The sequence below is a fragment of the Ranitomeya imitator genome, chromosome 9 (assembly GCF_032444005.1).
Source record: "Ranitomeya imitator isolate aRanImi1 chromosome 9, aRanImi1.pri, whole genome shotgun sequence".
In the NCBI taxonomy this organism is placed as follows: Eukaryota; Metazoa; Chordata; class Amphibia; order Anura; family Dendrobatidae; genus Ranitomeya; species Ranitomeya imitator.
The window spans coordinates 103,491,614-103,508,270 of NC_091290.1; the positions used below are offsets into that span (position 1 = coordinate 103,491,614).

The following is a 16,657-nucleotide window of genomic DNA, read 5'->3' on the forward strand; positions in this document are numbered from 1 at the left end:
TTTTTACTAGTCACTTTTTATCAACATTTAAAACTGTCCTTGCTGAGATATCGTGGAACCCTTGGCACACTTGTGGAATAAAAGTTTAGGAGATATTAATTTACCATTGTGTATTAATTGTAGATTTGCACTACAGCTTTAGAGCCTGTTTTCACCATGATTCATGAGTTCAATTGTGCTTTCCAGAACACAAAACTGCAGCCAAGTCTTTTTGGTGTGTGGTTCCATGGTGTAATGGTTAGCACTCTGGACTCTGAATCCAGCGATCTGAGTTCAAATCTCAGTGGAACCTGGGCAGTTTTTCGTACACATGTTTCAATTTTTCCACTGACACTGTGTTCTCCTGTTCCCAAGGTTTAACATAAAAAGAGAAAGTTAAAATCAACATACCAAAAGCCAAAAAAAGATTTCAATGTTCCAAGCATACATGGAGTGATCACTGTGAGTTCTGTGGCCAAAGCTACCTATGAAGCAGGGTTAATGAAACTTAAAACACCACCATTTTTGGTGGTGTTTTTCTAAAAATTGTTTTGGGCATCTTTTGAGTCTGTTTTTGAGGCTTTGCTTTGCAGCTCACAAAATGCACCAAAAGTCACTTAGAAAACTTTAAGGAGTGTTTCTAACCTAGCCATTGACTTGTATTATAAGTATGGAGCACTTCTAAATGAAAAATACCAGAAGATAGATATGCTTATTTCAGTTAACCGCTTGGAATTTTTGGAAACTTGATGTGGTTAAAAGACGCCAAAAGCCCGATCATATGAACAGCAAGTCTTTTTTTTACATGGAAATGAATTTGTTCAGTGTTTTCAGCATTTTCAGAGTAATTTTCAGGATGTTTTTGGAATGGACCCACTCCATATCCACCTTATGAAGAGGTCAAAGTCTTAAACTGTACATGGTTCCCATTGATGATGACTCGAAATCAGATTTTTACATTTTTACTGGGACCTAGAATTTTGTTTCTATTTTCTGAGATATTTTCCAGAGGGATAATCACTGATCTTGATCATGGTGCTATAAGAAAAGGTGTGTGAATCTCATCAAATGTTAATGTCTGAGGAGTCGTGGCCGAGTGGTTAAGGCGATGGACTTGAAATCCATTGGGGTTTCCCCGCGCAGGTTCAAATCCTGCCGACTACGTATATGTTCCTAAAGCTTTTTGACTGATTACCTGAGTAGATTAATTTGCGCGTTTCCTTGTCTACCCCCATGACAGTGATATGCAAACTCTGGAACGGTTTTCAAGAATCAGACTAATTAGATTTTTGGATGTACATTCCATAAGCCGATCTGGTGCTTCATCTCATGTGCATCATGCCGCTAATCAAAAGAAGCACCGTGAGTGTGGCACCAGGTAAGTGGTGCTTCTCCCGCTTTTGTCTAGCGGCCACAGACCATTGTTGTGGCAGATGTACTGGGACATGCACTTTGATTTGCAACAACCTTGAGTTATCTCTTGGATGAAACCTTTTACCACACAGTGAAAAATTTTTAGCGACTTCTGGATGAACAGCTTTCTAACAGTATAAGTTTTGCAATTAATTTTTTTCTTGCTCTTTTTCCAAGTAACAGATCCAGCACTCTTTTACTAGTCCCTTTTTATCAACATTTAAAACTGTCCTTGCTGAGATATCGTGGAACCCTTGGCACACTTGTGGAATAAAAGTTTAGGAGATATTAATTTACCATTGTGTATTAATTGTAGATTTGCACTACAGCTTTAGAGCCTGTTTTCACCATGATTCATGAGTTCAATTGTGCTTTCCAGAACACAAAACTGCAGCCAAGTATTTTGTTGTGTGTGGTTCCATGGTGTAATGGTTAGCACTCTGGACTCTGAATCCAGCGATCTGAGTTCAAATCTCAGTGGAATCTGGGCAGTTTTTCGTACACAAGTTTCAATTTTTCCACTGACACTGTGTTCTCCTGTTCCCAAGGTTTAACATAAAAAGAGAAATTTAAAATCAACATACCAAAAGCCAAAAAAAGATTTCAATGTTCCAAGCATACATGGAGTGATCACTGTGAGTTCTGTGGCCAAAGCTACCTATGAAGCAGGGTTAATGAAACTTAAAACACCACCATTTTTGGTGGTGTTTTTCTAAAAATTGTTTTGGGCATCTTTTGAGTCTGTTTTTGAGGCTTTGCTTTGCAGCTCACAAAATGCACCAAAAGTCACTTAGGAACCTTTAAGGAGTGTTTCTAACCTAGCCATTGACTTGTATTATAAGTATGGAGCACTTCTAAATGAAAAATACCAGAAGATAGATATGCTTATTTCAGTTAACCGCTTGGAATTTTTGGAAACTTGATGTGGTTAAAAGACGTCAAAAGCCCGATCATATGAACAGCAAGTCTTTTTTTACATGGAAATGAATTTGTTCAGTGTTTTCAGCATTTTCAGAGTAATTTTCAGGATGTTTTTGGAATGGACCCACTCCATATCCACCTTATGAAGAGGTCAAAGTCTTAAACTGTACATGGTTCCCATTGATTATGACTCGAAATCAGATTTTTACATTTTTACTGGGACCTAGAATTTTGTTTCTATTTTCTGAGATATTTTCCAGAGGGATAATCACTGATCTTGATCATGGTGCTATCAGAAAAGGTGTGTGAATCTCATCAAATGTTAATGTCTGAGTAGTCGTGGCCGAGTGGTTAAGGCGATGGACTTGAAATCCATTGGGGTTTCCCCGCGCAGGTTCAAATCCTGCCGACTACGTATATGTTCCTAAAGCTTTTTGACTGATTACCTGAGTAGATTAATTTGCGCGTTTCCTTGTCTACCCCCATGACAGTGATATGCAAACTCTGAAACGGTTTTCAAGAATCAGACTGATTAGATTTTTGGATGTACATTCCATAAGCCGATCTGGCACTGCATCTCATGTGCATCATGCCGCTAATCAAAAGAAGCACCGTGAGTGTGGCACCAGGTAAGTGGTGCTTCTCCCGCTTTTGTCTAGCGGCCACAGACCATTGTTGTGGCAGATGTACTGGGACATGCACTTTGATTTGCAACAACCTTGAATTATCTCTTGGATGAAAACTTTTACCACACAGTGAAAAATTTTTAGCGACTTCTGGATGAACAGCTTTCTAACAGTATAAGTTTTGCAATTAATTTTTTTCTTGCTCTTTTTCCAAGTAACAGACCCAGCACTCTTTTACTAGTCACTTTTTATCAACATTTAAAACTGTCCATGCTGAGATATCGTGGAACCCTTGGCACACTTGTGGATTAAAAGTTTAGGAGATATTAATTTACCATTGTGTATTACTTGTAGATTTGCACTACAGCTTTAGAGCCTGTTTTCACCATGATTCATGAGTTCAATTGTGCTTTCCAGAACACAAAACTGCAGCCAAGTCTTTTTTGTGTGTGGTTCCATGGTGTAATGGTTAGCACTCTGGACTCTGAATCCAGCGATCTGAGTTCAAATTTTAGTGGAATCTGGGCAGTTTTTCATACACATGTTTCAATTTTTCCACTGACACTGTGTTCTCCTGTTCCCAAGGTTTAACATAAAAAGAGAAAGTTAAAATCAACATACCAAAAGCCAAAAAAAGATTTCAATGTTCCAAGCATACATGGAGTGATCACTGTGAGTTCTGTGGCCAAAGCTACCTAGGAAGCAGGGTTAATGAAACTTAAAACACCACCATTTTTGGTGGTGTTTTTCTAAAAATTGTTTTGGGCATCTTTTGAGTCTGTTTTTGAGGCTTTGCTTTGCAGCTCACAAAATGCACCAAAAGTCACTTAGGAACCTTTAAGGAGTGTTTCTAACCTAGCCATTGACTTGTATTATAAGTATGGAGCACTTCTAAATGAAAAATACCAGAAGATAGATATGCTTATTTCAGTTAACCGCTTGGAATTTTTGGAAACTTGATGTGGTTAAAAGACGCCAAAAGCCCGATCATATGAACAGCAAGTCTTTTTTTACATGGAAACAGTGGCGTAGGAAGGGGGGTGCGGGGGGGGCGGGCCGCCCCGGGCGGCACAAAGTGGGGGGCGGCACAATGCGGGGGGTGGGCCGGCGCGCCGCTGGCTGAAGAAGAAGAGGAGACTCAGCCGCCCGGAGCGGCGGCGCTATCTGCGCTACTTGCAATAATGGTATAATAGTAGCCGCTACTATTATACCATTGTATTGCTGCTGGCTGGGCTGGGGTCCGGGCCGGGGACCGGGTGGCCGTGGCGCCGCGGCGGCCGCCCGCGCGTGCGCAGATGGTAGTAGCGCTTCCCGGGGCTTCAGGAAAATGGCCGCGGGATGCAGATGGAGATCGCAGCGGCCATTTTCTTGAAGCCCTGTTCGCATTACCCACCGATCTCCTCCAGCCTCCAGGAAGCGCCGCCGCCGGGATCTCTGCAGTGCGCAGCTGCAGAGACAGTCAGTCTGACAGTCAGAAATGAATCTGATTCTGGATCACAGCGGAATCGGTCGGAATCGGATGACTCGGAGTCGGATCAGATCAGAGGCAGACTCACTCTCACAGACTCACAGGCATGCTGCACTGCAGACTGCAGTCCCTACTCCTAGCAGGTATTTAAGCACAGTTTATCATATGTGGAATGTTATATGCAATATAATATTGGTTTGTGACTTTAGAGACTGTCTGAGAGGCATCTAGGGTTTACCGTTTATGTACCACTTCCTTATGGTACTGAAACTGTATTTTGTTGTGACCAGTGCAACACTAAGGCAGTTAGGCTTCTTTCACACTAGCGTCGGATTCGGCCCGTCGCATTGCGTCGGGCCGAGATTCCGACGCTAGCGTTTGATGCGCCGCACAACGGGTGCAGCGGATGCATTTCTCCAGCGCATCCGCTGCCCCATTGTAAGGTGCGGGGAGGTGGGGGCGGAGTTCTGGCCACGCATGCACGGTCGGAAAAAGTGGTCCGTCGGCAGCAAAAAATGTTACATTTAAAGTTTTTTGCTCCCGGCGGTCTGCCACAACACGGCACAACCGTCGTCGGTAATGTTACTCTATGGGGCAAAAACGCATCCTGCAAACCACTTTGCAGGATGCGTTTTTTCCCCTAAACGACGCATTGCGACGTATTCAAAAAAACGCCAGAGTGAAAGTAGCCTTAGCCACATTCACACGTTGTGTTCTGTCCTGCGGGTTCTCCTGCAGCGGATTTGATAAATCTGCGGTTATCCCTGCAGATTTATCGCGGTTTGTCCTGCGGGTTCTGCTGCAGGATTTTACCCCTACTATTGATGCTGCATATCTATGCAGCAATATGCAGCATCAATAGTAATGTTAAAAATAATAAAATAATTATATACTCACCCTCTGACGTCCCGATCTCTGCGGCGCTGCTCCAAAGATGCTGTGCGACCAGGACCGACGTCAACGCAGGTCCTGGTCGCATAGCAAACCTGAGACCGCTTGCAGCGCTGAGACTTCAGAGGTGAGTATAGCTTATTTTTAAATTTAATTTTATTTTTTTTTTTACCACAAATATGGTTCCTGGGGCCTGGAGGAGAGAGTCTCCTCTCCTCCACCCCGGGTACCACCCGCACATTATCCGCTTACTTCCCGCATGGTGTGCACAGCCCCATGCGGGAAGTAAGCGGATCAATGCATTTGTATGGATGCAGAATCACTGCGATTCTGCACAAAGAAGTGACATGGTCCTTCTTTTTTTCCGCAGCAATTCAGCGCGTTTTTTTTTCGGGATTTTCCGCATCATGTGCACTGCGGTTTTTGTTTTCCATAGGGTAACATTGTACTGTACCATGCATGGAAAACAGCTGCGGACCCGCAGCGGCAAAATCGCGGCGGTTCCGCAGTAAAAACCTCATAGTATGAACATACCCTTAGTTCTACTTATAACAACCTAGCTTGCATTTTCTGTTTTTTTTTTTAAGAGAAAATAAATACGGTGTACATTAATTTAATATTTTTGGGTCTAGATTGAGTTCCAGATATTGGTAGGACCCGTTGAAGTGCTGAGGTGAGGCACGAAACGGCCGTTGTCCGCTTTGTTCACATCCCTCCCTGCATATTTTGAAAAATGTCCGAATAAAAATTGTGACCACCACACTCGGGTAAGTGCACTTTTTTTGCCTTTTTCTCTTGGACTTTCATGTTGTTCTGCAGAAGCTGCACCCCGTTGTTATATAAAGGAATTTTGTCGGTCCTCTCTTGAACAAAGGGTTGTTTGGATAATAGGGTCTAACTACAACAGCAGTGCGGGGTATTATCTTTTTACCCTTAGGGTACCGTCACACAGTGGCATTTTGATCACTACGACGGCACGATCCGTGACGCTCCAGCATCGTAACAATATCGCTCCAGCGTTGTAGACTGCTGTCACACTTTGCAATGTACGACGCTGGAGCGAAAATTTCATGACGTATTTGCGATGTAGAAGCCTTTGGTTACTATGCGCACATCGTATACAATATCGTGCACACCTTTGTTACACCATGCGATCATGCCGCCACAGCGGGACACTAGACGATGAAAGAAAGTTTCAAACGATCTGCTATGACGTACGATTCTCAGCGGGGTCCCTGATCGCAGGAGCGTGTCAGACACAGCGAGATCGCTGGAACGTCACGGATATATCGCTGGAACGTCACGGATCGTGCCGTCGTAGCGATCAAAATGCCACTGTGTGACGGTACCCTTAGTTCTACTTATAACAACCTAGCTTGCATTTTCTTTTTTTTTTAAGAGAAAATAAATACGGTGTACATTAATTTAATATTTTTGGGTCTAGATTGAGTTCCAGATAAAATGCTTGTGATTATGACGTTAAAAGTGGGTCCTGCCATAATCTGCCGAAAGCTAACACTCAGGTTCCATATTATACTCCCAGTGGCGTAGGAAGGGAGGTGCAGGGGGGGCGGGCCGCCCCGGGCGGCACAATGCGGGGGGTGGGTCACCGGGCCGCAGCCGGCGCTGGCTGAAGAAAACGAGCGCGATCTGCGCTATACCACGGATTATCGCTGGCGGCGGCCATCTTCCGGAGGCCGCGCATGCACAGATGGTAGTGCTCGGCTTCCCGGGGCTTCAGGAAAATGGCCGCGGGATGCCGCGCGTGTGCAGATGGAGATCGCGGTGGCCATTTTCCTGAAGCCGAGTTCGCATCTTTTATTATATTACCCGTAACTTTCACTTTCGATCTCCTGTCAGTGTCACTGCAGCGATTCCAGGAAGCACCGGGGATTTCTGAGCGTCCGCACAGCAGCAGATCACATCAGATCAGAGGCAGAGAGGATCGCACCAGGCTGAGGTGAGCAACCGCCGGACAGCAGCCGCCCGGTGTGGTGATAAGGGGGAGGCCGCATTTATGCACTTTATTTATGCATTTGCAGTTTCTCTTTACACACCACTTTTAGGGTCCTTCAGACTTTCTTATCTATTTATACTTTTTTTTGAGGGGGGGGAGAACGAGGTGTTCCCCATTATACTTTATACTTTAGGCACGCAGGGCCTGTGATGACGTCGCGGTCACATGACCGTGACGTCACGGCAGGTCCTTCTGCCAGACGATCTATGCCAACGGAACGTGGCGGTTGTCTCGCGAGGAGCGGTAAAAGCGGCGTATGTGAGTATATAATGGTTTTTTTTTTTTATTATTATTTTTGACATTAGATGTTTTAACTATTGTTGTAAATTGTAAAAAACTTGGTCACACAGGGTTAATAGCAGCGGTAACAGAGTGCGTTACCCGCGGCATAACGCGGTCCGTTACCGCCGGCATTAACCCTGTGTGAGCAAAAAAAAAAAAAGAGTTGAGCAAAAAAAGCTTTGTAGGTCTCAGCAGTCACGTTGGTGGTCCCAGAGGTCTTGGTGGTTCCAGCAATCGCGTTGTGGTCCCAGCGGTCACATTGGTGGTAAGCAGACCTTTTTTTTTTTTGCAGCAGCAGTCCCGATCATGTGATGGTAACATTCACCGGCGATTCGGCGAAAGAATTTAACTTGTCCATGATCTGAGGTCTTATTTCTGCTGCATTTTTTTTATTCTAAAAAATGCATCATAGAAAATTCAAATTCAGCGTACAGGCTTTACCAACTTACTCCGCTGCCGGGCCGATTGGTCATTTGGTGGGAGGGCGGGACTGTGTGTAGCAGCACCCAGACGTAGGCAGAAAGTCATTCTGGGAATGCTGGAGTGTCTGCAACCAGTCCCGCTCTTATGCCGGCTACAGGAGTGCCATCCTGGTGGCCCGGGCCCTTGTCTGACCTAACTTTATTTTTTTGTTATTTTGTTAGGCTTAGATAAAATGAAGCGAAGAAAAGAAAGTGGTGCAATGTTTAGAAAAAAGAAAAAGGCTAAGGAGGAAGAATTGAAAAAAAATGAAGGTGCACTACTAAAATATCTCAGCCACGATACTACTACTCCTGTTGCTGAGGAGATTCCTAAATTCACAGCATCAGACACAAGTGCTCCTTCAACTTCAGGAACCAATGAGCAGTGTGATGACCAAGACATTGACCCAAGTGCTCCTTCAACTTCAGGAACCAATGAGCAGTGTGATGACCAAGACATTGACCCAAGTGCTCCTTCAACTTCAGGAACCAATGAGCAGTGTGATGACCAAGACATTGACCCAAGTGCTCCTTCAACTTCAAGAAGCAATGAGGAGTGTGACGATCAAAATATTCCTGCTATTGATTTAAAGGATGTTGGTCTTTGGCCAAGTAAAATTAATGATGATACAAGGATCTTACTGGTACGTCAAGGTGCATCAGTGGTTCAGCATCTAGACTCAGACTTTGCTGAAGTGGTTCGTGAGGGAGCATCAATCAAGGGACAAAACAGAAAACTTACACGCAACTGGTTTTTTAAAACTCTGCCAAATAATGAAAAAATGTTGAGGTCATGGTTGCTGTACTCTCCTTCCAAAAAAGCCCTTTACTGCTTTTGTTGCAGACTATTTGCAGATGCAGAAACAAGTCAGTCTAATTTTGATTCAGTGAATGGATTCAACACATGGTGGAAACTTAATCCTAAAGTATACAACCATGAATCTAGTGTGGCCCATGTAGAATGTTTCACAAAATGGAAGGAGTTAGAAATTGGACTCCAACGTGGCGTAACAATTGATAAAAAAGTACAGGAAGAAGTAGAAAATAATGTGAAGAAGTGGAGGGAGATACTTGCAAGATTGTTGGATATCATTAGATTCCTTGCTAAACAAAATTTGGCTTTACGGGGTCACAGAGAAGTAATCCATCATGAGACTGATTACGAACCTGAATCAACTGGAAAAAAGGGAAATTTTTTAGAATTAGTTCATTTGTTGGCGAAATATGATCCAGTGCTACGTGAACATATTCTAAGAATCAAGTTTGGAAAAAAGTTTGCTACATCATATTTCTCTCCTACAATTCAGAATGAGTTTATAGAAATTTTGGGAGGGAAAGTAAGAAGCAAAGTTGTGGAGCAAGTAAAAATAGCAAAGTATTTTTCTATGATATTTGACAGCACCCCTGATATTTCTCATAAGGATCAAATGTGCCAAGTTTTACGCTACGTTATGATCAATGGGAAAGAAGTTAAGGTTGTGGAATCATTTGTTGATTTTATTGAAATAAAAGGTAAAACTTCAGAGAGTATTTCAACTGTGATTTTGCAACAATTAGAAAAATACGGAATTGACATCCAAAATTGTAGAGGACAAGCATATGATAATGCTGCTGTAATGGCTGGTCAACATACTGGCGTTCAGAGACGCATTAAGGAAATAAACAAAAAAGCTGAATTTGTTGCATGTACAAATCACTCACTGAATTTGGCAGGTGTACATGCAGCTTCTGTTGCACTGAGTTCGGTTACATTTTTTGGAACTGTGGAGCGTTTGTTCACATTTTTTTCTTCTTCTACCCATCGCTGGGATGTTCTGATTTCAGTCACTGGTCAAAGTGTCAAGCGTGTATTAGAAACTCGGTGGAGTGCACGGGGAGATGCTGTGAGTGCAGTGAAAAAAAATTACTCCAAAATTTTACAGGCTGTAGAACAGTTAACTGGTGAAGAAGAAAATAGAGTTACCAGGTCAGATGCTGGTGTGTTACTTGTTGCATTACAATCTTTTTCCTTCCTGTGCTTTCTTGGCCTGTGGGAATCTGTGCTTAAAGAAATTAATGACACACAGGTCTACCTACAGACCAAAGGATTAAATATCCAACAATGTGACACAAAACTTGGAGCATTAAAAGCATTTTTAACAGAAAACAGAGAGGAATTAGTTAAGCATTCAGTAGCTTATGCAAAAGAAATTTGTGAAGATTTGGGAATAGATATGGATCGCCGCTCTAGAAAGAAGAAAAAGATGGCAGGTGAACAATCGCAAGACGCTGCATTGCCATATGAAACGGAGTTGATGAGAGAAATGTACCTTTCGTTGGACAGAGTGATCCAAGAAATCACAACAAGATTTCAACAGCTTCATGCTCTTGCTGAAAAATATGCCTTCCTTACTCCATCACACCTTTTGGACGATAAGTATGAGTGTCAGCTAAATCAAGATCACGATGATATTAATAAGGAAGAGTTCCTCATTGAGAGAAAAAGGCTTAAAAGTTTTCTTTATGTTGCTGTTACACAAGACAAAAAAGAGACATGGAAGGAGGACAGTCCGCTTGAACTGTTGCAGTTTATTGTAAAATATAGTCTAGAGAACTCAGTTCCAAATATTGTCATACTCCTTCGCATTTTTCTTACTATTGCTGTAAGTGTTGCTACTTGTGAGAGGAGTTTTTCCAAGTTAAAGCTGATTAAAAATTACCTAAGATCCACAATGAGCGCCATGCGTTTAGGAAATATGGCCATTCTGTCTATTGAACATCAGCTGAGTGAAGAAATAGACTTTGATGATGTTATCAACGATTTTGCAAACAGAAAGGCAAGAAAAGTAAAATTCTAAAATATTTGAAATCAACTTTACTCCCAAAGTGACAATTTAAAGTTTCAGTTAAACAATAAAGAGTTTTTTTTCTGTGCGTGTTGTCCTGACTATTTTTGGTAACCTTTGTATTGAGTCGGGGGGGGGGGGGGGGGGGGCGCCAAACTCGGGACCGGCCCCGGGCGGCAAAAGCTCTAGCTACGCCACTGCATGGAAATGAATTTGTTCAGTGTTTTCAGCATTTTCAGAGTAATTTTCAGGATGTTTTTGGAATGGACCCACTCCATATCCACCTTATGAAGAGGTCAAAGTCTTAAACTGTACATGGTTCCCATTGATGATGACTCGAAATCAGATTTTTACATTTTTACTTGGACCTAGAATTTTGTTTCTATTTTCTGAGATATTTTCCAGAGGGATAATCACTGATCTTGATCATGGTGCTATAAGAAAAGGTGTGTGAATCTCATCAAATGTTAATGTCTGAGTAGTCGTGGCCGAGTGGTTAAGGCGATGGACTTGAAATCCATTGGGGTTTCCCCGCGCAGGTTCAAATCCTGCCGACTACGTATATGTTCCTAAAGCTTTTTGACTGATTACCTGAGTAAATTAATTTGCGCGTTTCCTTGTCTACCCCCATGACAGTGATATGCAAACTCTGGAACGGTTTTCAAGAATCAGACTGATTAGATTTTTGGATGTACATTCCATAAGCCGATCTGGCGCTGCATCTCATGTGCATCATGCCGCTAATCAAAAGAAGCACCGTGAGTGTGGCACCAGGTAAGTGGTGCTTCTCCCTCTTTTGTCTAGCGGCCACAGACCATTGTTGTGGCAGATGTACTGGGACATGCACTTTGATTTGCAACAACCTTGAATTATCTCTTGGATGAAACCTTTTACCACACAATGAAAAATTATTAGCGACTTCTGGATGAACAGCTTTCTAACAGTATAAGTTTTGCAATTAATTTTTTTCTTGCTCTTTTTCCAAGTAACAGATCTAGCACTCTTTTTACTAGTCACTTTTTATCAACATTTAAAACTGTCCTTGCTGAGATATCGTGGAACCCTTGGCACACTTGTGGAATAAAAGTTTAGGCGATATTAATTTACCATTGTGTATTTATTGTAGATTTGCACTACAGCTTTAGAGCCTGTTTTCACCATGATTCATGAGTTCAATTGTGCTTTCCAGAACACAAAACTGCAGCCAAGTCTTTTTTGTGTGTGGTTCCATGGTGTAATGGTTAGCACTCTGGACTCTGAATCCAGCGATCTCAGTTCAAATCTCAGTGGAACCTGGGCAGTTTTTCGTACACATTTTTCAATTTTTCCACTGACACTGTGTTCTCCTGTTCCCAAGGTTTAACATAAAAAGAGAAAGTTAAAATCAACATACCAAAAGCCAAAAAAAGATTTCAATGTTCCAAGCATACATGGAGTGATCACTGTGAGTTCTGTGGCCAAAGCTACCTATGAAGCAGGGTTAATGAAACTTAAAACACCACCATTTTTGGTGGTGTTTTTCTAAAAATTGTTTTGGGCATCTTTTGAGTCTGTTTTTGAGGCTTTGCTTTGCAGCTCACAAAATGCACCAAAAGTCACTTAGGAACCATTAAGGAGTGTTTCTAACCTAGCCATTGACTTGTATTATAAGTATGGAGCACTTCTAAATGAAAAATACCAGAAGATAGATATGCTTATTTCAGTTAACCGCTTGGAATTTTTGGAAACTTGATGTGGTTAAAAGACGCCAAAAGCCCGATCATATGAACAGCAAGTCTTTTTTTACATGGAAATGAATTTGTTCAGTGTTTTCAGCATTTTCAGAGTAATTTTCAGGATGTTTTTGGAATGGACCCACTCCATATCCACCTTATGAAGAGGTCAAAGTCTTAAACTGTACATGGTTCCCATTGATGATGACTCGAAATCAGATTTTTACATTTTTACTGGGACCTAGAATTTTGTTTCTATTTTCTGAGATATTTTCCAGAGGGATAATCACTGATCTTGATCATGGTGCTATCAGAAAAGGTGTGTGAATCTCATCAAATGTTAATGTCTGAGTAGTCGTGGCCGAGTGGTTAAGGCGATGGACTTGAAATCCATTGGGGTTTCCCCGCGCAGGTTCAAATCCTGCCGACTACGTATATGTTCCTAAAGCTTTTTGACTGATTACCTGAGTAGATTAATTTGCGCGTTTCCTTGTCTACCCCCATGACAGTGATATGCAAACTCTGAAACGGTTTTCAAGAATCAGACTGATTAGATTTTTGGATGTACATTCCATAAGCCGATCTGGCGCTGCATCTCATGTGCATCATGCCGCTAATCAAAAGAAGCACCGTGAGTGTGGCACCAGGTAAGTGGTGCTTCTCCCGCTTTTGTCTAGCGGCCACAGACCATTGTTGTGGCAGATGTACTGGGACATGCACTTTGATTTGCAACAACCTTGAATTATCTCTTGGATGAAAACTTTTACCACACAGTGAAAAATTTTTAGCGACTTCTGGATGAACAGCTTTCTAACAGTATAAGTTTTGCAATTAATTTTTTTCTTGCTCTTTTTCCAAGTAACAGACCCAGCACTCTTTTACTAGTCACTTTTTATCAACATTTAAAACTGTCCTTGCTGAGATATCGTGGAACCCTTGGCACACTTGTGGAATAAAAGTTTAGGCGATATTAATTTACCATTGTGTATTAATTGTAGATTTGCACTACAGCTTTAGAGCCTGTTTTCACCATGATTCATGAGTTCAATTGTGCTTTCCAGAACACAAAACTGCAGCCAAGTCTTTTTTGTGTGTGGTTCCATGGTGTAATGGTTAGCACTCTGGACTCTGAATCCAGCGATCTGAGTTCAAATCTCAGTGGAACCTGGGCAGTTTTTCGTACACATTTTTCAATTTTTCCACTGACACTGTGTTCTCCTGTTCCCAAGGTTTAACATAAAAAGAGAAAGTTAAAATCAACATACCAAAAGCCAAAAAAAGATTTCAATGTTCCAAGCATACATGGAGTGATCACTGTGAGTTCTGTGGCCAAAGCTACCTAGGAAGCAGGGTTAATGAAACTTAAAACACCACCATTTTTGGTGGTGTTTTTCTAAAAATTGTTTTGGGCATCTTTTGAGTCTGTTTTTGAGGCTTTGCTTTGCAGCTCACAAAATGCACCAAAAGTCACTTAGGAACCTTTAAGGAGTGTTTCTAACCTAGCCATTGACTTGTATTATAAGTATGGAGCACTTCTAAATGAAAAATACCAGAAGATAGATATGCTTATTTCAGTTAACCGCTTGGAATTTTTGGAAACTTGATGTGGTTAAAAGATGCCAAAAGCCCGATCATATGAACAGCAAGTCATTTTTTACATGGAAATGAATTTGTTCAGTGTTTTCAGCATTTTCAGAGTAATTTTCAGGAGGTTTTTGGAATGGACCCACTCCATATCCACCTTATGAAGAGGTCAAAGTCTTAAACTGTACATGGTTCCCATTGATGATGACTCGAAATCAGATTTTTACATTTTTACTGGGACCTAGAATTTTGTTTCTATTTTCTGAGATATTTTCCAGAGGGATAATCACTGATCTTGATCATGGTGCTATAAGAAAAGGTGTGTGAATCTCATCAAATGTTAATGTCTGAGTAGTCGTGGCCGAGTGGTTGAGGCGATGGACTTGAAATCTATTGGGGTTTCCCCGCGCAGGTTCAAATCCTGCCGACTATGTATATGTTCCTAAATCTTTTTGACTGATTACCTGAGTAGATTAATTTGCGCGTTTCCTTGTCTACCCCCATGACAGTGATATGCAAACTCAGGAACGGTTTTCAAGAATCAGACTGATTAGATTTTTGGATGTACATTCCATAAGCCGATCTGGCGCTGCATCTCATGTGCATCATGCCGCTAATCAAAAGAAGCACCGTGAGTGTGGCACCAGGTAAGTGGTGCTTCTCCCGCTTTTGTCTAGCGGCCACAGACCATTGTTGCGGTAGATGTACTGGGACATGCACTTTGATTTGCAACAACCTTGAATTATCTCTTGGATGAAACCTTTTACCACACAATGAAAAATTTTTAGCGACTTCTGGATGAACAGCTTTCTAACAGTATAAGTTTTGCAAATAATTTTGTTCTTGCTCTTTTTCCAAGTAACAGATCTAGCACTCTTTTTACTAGTCACTTTTTATCAACATTTAAAACTGTCCTTGCTGAGATATCGTGGAACCCTTGGCACACTTGTGGAATAAAAGTTTAGGAGATATTAATTTACCATTGTGTATTAATTGTAGATTTGCACTACAGCTTTAGAGCCTGTTTTCACCATGATTCATGAGTTCAATTGTGCTTTCCAGAACACAAAACTGCAGCCAAGTCTTTTTTGTGTGTGGTTCCATGGTGTAATGGTTAGCACTCTGGACTCTGAATCCAGCGATCTGAGTTCAAATCTCAGTGGAACCTGGGCAGTTTTTCATACACATGTTTCAATTTTTCCACTGACACTGTGTTCTCCTGTTCCCAAGGTTTAACATAAAAAGAGAAAGTTAAAATCAACATACCAAAAGCCAAAAAAAGATTTCAATGTTCCAAGCATACATGGAGTGATCACTGTGAGTTCTGTGGCCAAAGCTACCTATGAAGCAGGATTAATGAAACTTAAAACACCACCATTTTTGGTGGTGTTTTTCTAAAAATTGTTTTGGGCATCTTTTGAGTCTGTTTTTGAGGCTTTGCTTTGCAGCTCACAAAATGCACCAAAAGTCACTTAGGAACCATTAAGGAGTGTTTCTAACCTAGCCATTGACTTGTATTATAAGTATGGAGCACTTCTAAATGAAAAATACCAGAAGATAGATATGCTTATTTCAGTTAACCGCTTGGAATTTTTGGAAACTTGATGTGGTTAAAAGACGCCAAAAGCCCGATCATATGAACAGCAAGTCTTTTTTTACATGGAAATGAATTTGTTCAGTGTTTTCAGCATTTTCAGAGTAATTTTCAGGATGTTTTTGGAATGGACCCACTCCATATCCACCTTATGAAGAGGTCAAAGTCTTAACCCCTTCATGACCCAGCCTATTTTGACCTTAAAGACCTTGCCGTTTTTTGCAATTCTGACCAGTGTCCCTTCATGAGGTAATAACTCAGGAACGCTTCAATGGATCCTAGCGGTTCTGAGATTGTTTTTTCGTGACATATTGGGCTTCATGTTAGTGGTAAATTTAGGTCAATAAATTCTGTGTTTATTTGTGATAAAAAACGGAAATTTGGCGAAAATTTTGAAAATTTTGCAATTTTCACATTTTGAATTTTTATTCTGTTAAACCAGAGAGTTATGTGACACAAAATAGTTAATAAATAACATTTCCCACACGTCTACTTTACATCAGCACAATTTTGGAAACAAAATTTTTTTTTGCTAGGAAGTTATAAGGGTTAAAATTTGACCAGCGATTTCTCATTTTTACAACGAAATTTACAAAACCATTTTTTTTAGGGACCACCTCACATTTGAAGTCAGTTTGAGGGGTCTATATGGCTGAAAATACCCAAAAGTGACACCATTCTAAAAACTGCACCCCTCAAGGTGCACAAAACCACATTCAAGAAGTTTATTAACCCTTCAGGTGCTTCACAGCAGCAGAAGCAACATGGAAGGAAAAAATGAACATTTAACTTTTTAGTCACAAAAATGATTTTTCAGCAACAATTTTTTTATTTTCCCAATGGTAAAAGGAGAAACTGAACCACGTACGTTGTTGTCCAATTTG

The 16,657-nt window shown here is 41.3% G+C and overlaps 1 protein-coding gene and 9 non-coding genes across 10 annotated transcripts; all 10 read left to right on the forward strand.

Annotated features, from left to right (window-relative positions):
- The first annotated feature begins 220 nt into the window (after nucleotides 1-220).
- Nucleotides 221-292, forward strand: TRNAQ-CUG (transfer RNA glutamine (anticodon CUG)). Its single transcript has one exon. It is a non-coding gene; the product is annotated as a tRNA-Gln (tRNA).
- Nucleotides 293-1,061: 769 nt separating this feature from the next.
- Nucleotides 1,062-1,143, forward strand: TRNAS-UGA (transfer RNA serine (anticodon UGA)). The gene has a single exon. It is a non-coding gene; the product is annotated as a tRNA-Ser (tRNA).
- Nucleotides 1,144-1,806: 663 nt separating this feature from the next.
- TRNAQ-CUG (transfer RNA glutamine (anticodon CUG)) lies at nucleotides 1,807-1,878 on the forward strand. The gene has a single exon. It is a non-coding gene; the product is annotated as a tRNA-Gln (tRNA).
- A 768-nt stretch (nucleotides 1,879-2,646) lies between these two features.
- On the forward strand, nucleotides 2,647-2,728 carry TRNAS-UGA (transfer RNA serine (anticodon UGA)). Its single transcript has one exon. It is a non-coding gene; the product is annotated as a tRNA-Ser (tRNA).
- A 4,209-nt stretch (nucleotides 2,729-6,937) lies between these two features.
- LOC138648623 (zinc finger MYM-type protein 1-like) lies at nucleotides 6,938-10,895 on the forward strand. Its single transcript, XM_069738409.1, has 2 exons — nucleotides 6,938-7,258; nucleotides 8,242-10,895. Exon 2 carries the CDS (start codon nucleotides 8,253-8,255, stop codon nucleotides 10,893-10,895), a length of 2,643 nt encoding a protein of 880 aa, XP_069594510.1. The 5' UTR covers nucleotides 6,938-7,258; nucleotides 8,242-8,252.
- Nucleotides 10,896-11,361: 466 nt separating this feature from the next.
- Nucleotides 11,362-11,443, forward strand: TRNAS-UGA (transfer RNA serine (anticodon UGA)). The gene has a single exon. It is a non-coding gene; the product is annotated as a tRNA-Ser (tRNA).
- A 1,503-nt stretch (nucleotides 11,444-12,946) lies between these two features.
- TRNAS-UGA (transfer RNA serine (anticodon UGA)) lies at nucleotides 12,947-13,028 on the forward strand. The gene has a single exon. It is a non-coding gene; the product is annotated as a tRNA-Ser (tRNA).
- A 662-nt stretch (nucleotides 13,029-13,690) lies between these two features.
- On the forward strand, nucleotides 13,691-13,762 carry TRNAQ-CUG (transfer RNA glutamine (anticodon CUG)). The gene has a single exon. It is a non-coding gene; the product is annotated as a tRNA-Gln (tRNA).
- Nucleotides 13,763-14,530: 768 nt separating this feature from the next.
- TRNAS-UGA (transfer RNA serine (anticodon UGA)) lies at nucleotides 14,531-14,612 on the forward strand. The gene has a single exon. It is a non-coding gene; the product is annotated as a tRNA-Ser (tRNA).
- A 663-nt stretch (nucleotides 14,613-15,275) lies between these two features.
- On the forward strand, nucleotides 15,276-15,347 carry TRNAQ-CUG (transfer RNA glutamine (anticodon CUG)). Its single transcript has one exon. It is a non-coding gene; the product is annotated as a tRNA-Gln (tRNA).
- The last annotated feature ends 1,310 nt before the right edge of the window (nucleotides 15,348-16,657 follow it).

Excerpts from the sequence above, each read along its gene's own strand:
- LOC138648623 (XM_069738409.1), top strand. The coding sequence starts at position 8,253 with ATGAAGCGAAGAAAAGAAAGTGGTGCAATGTTTAGAAAAAAGAAAAAG.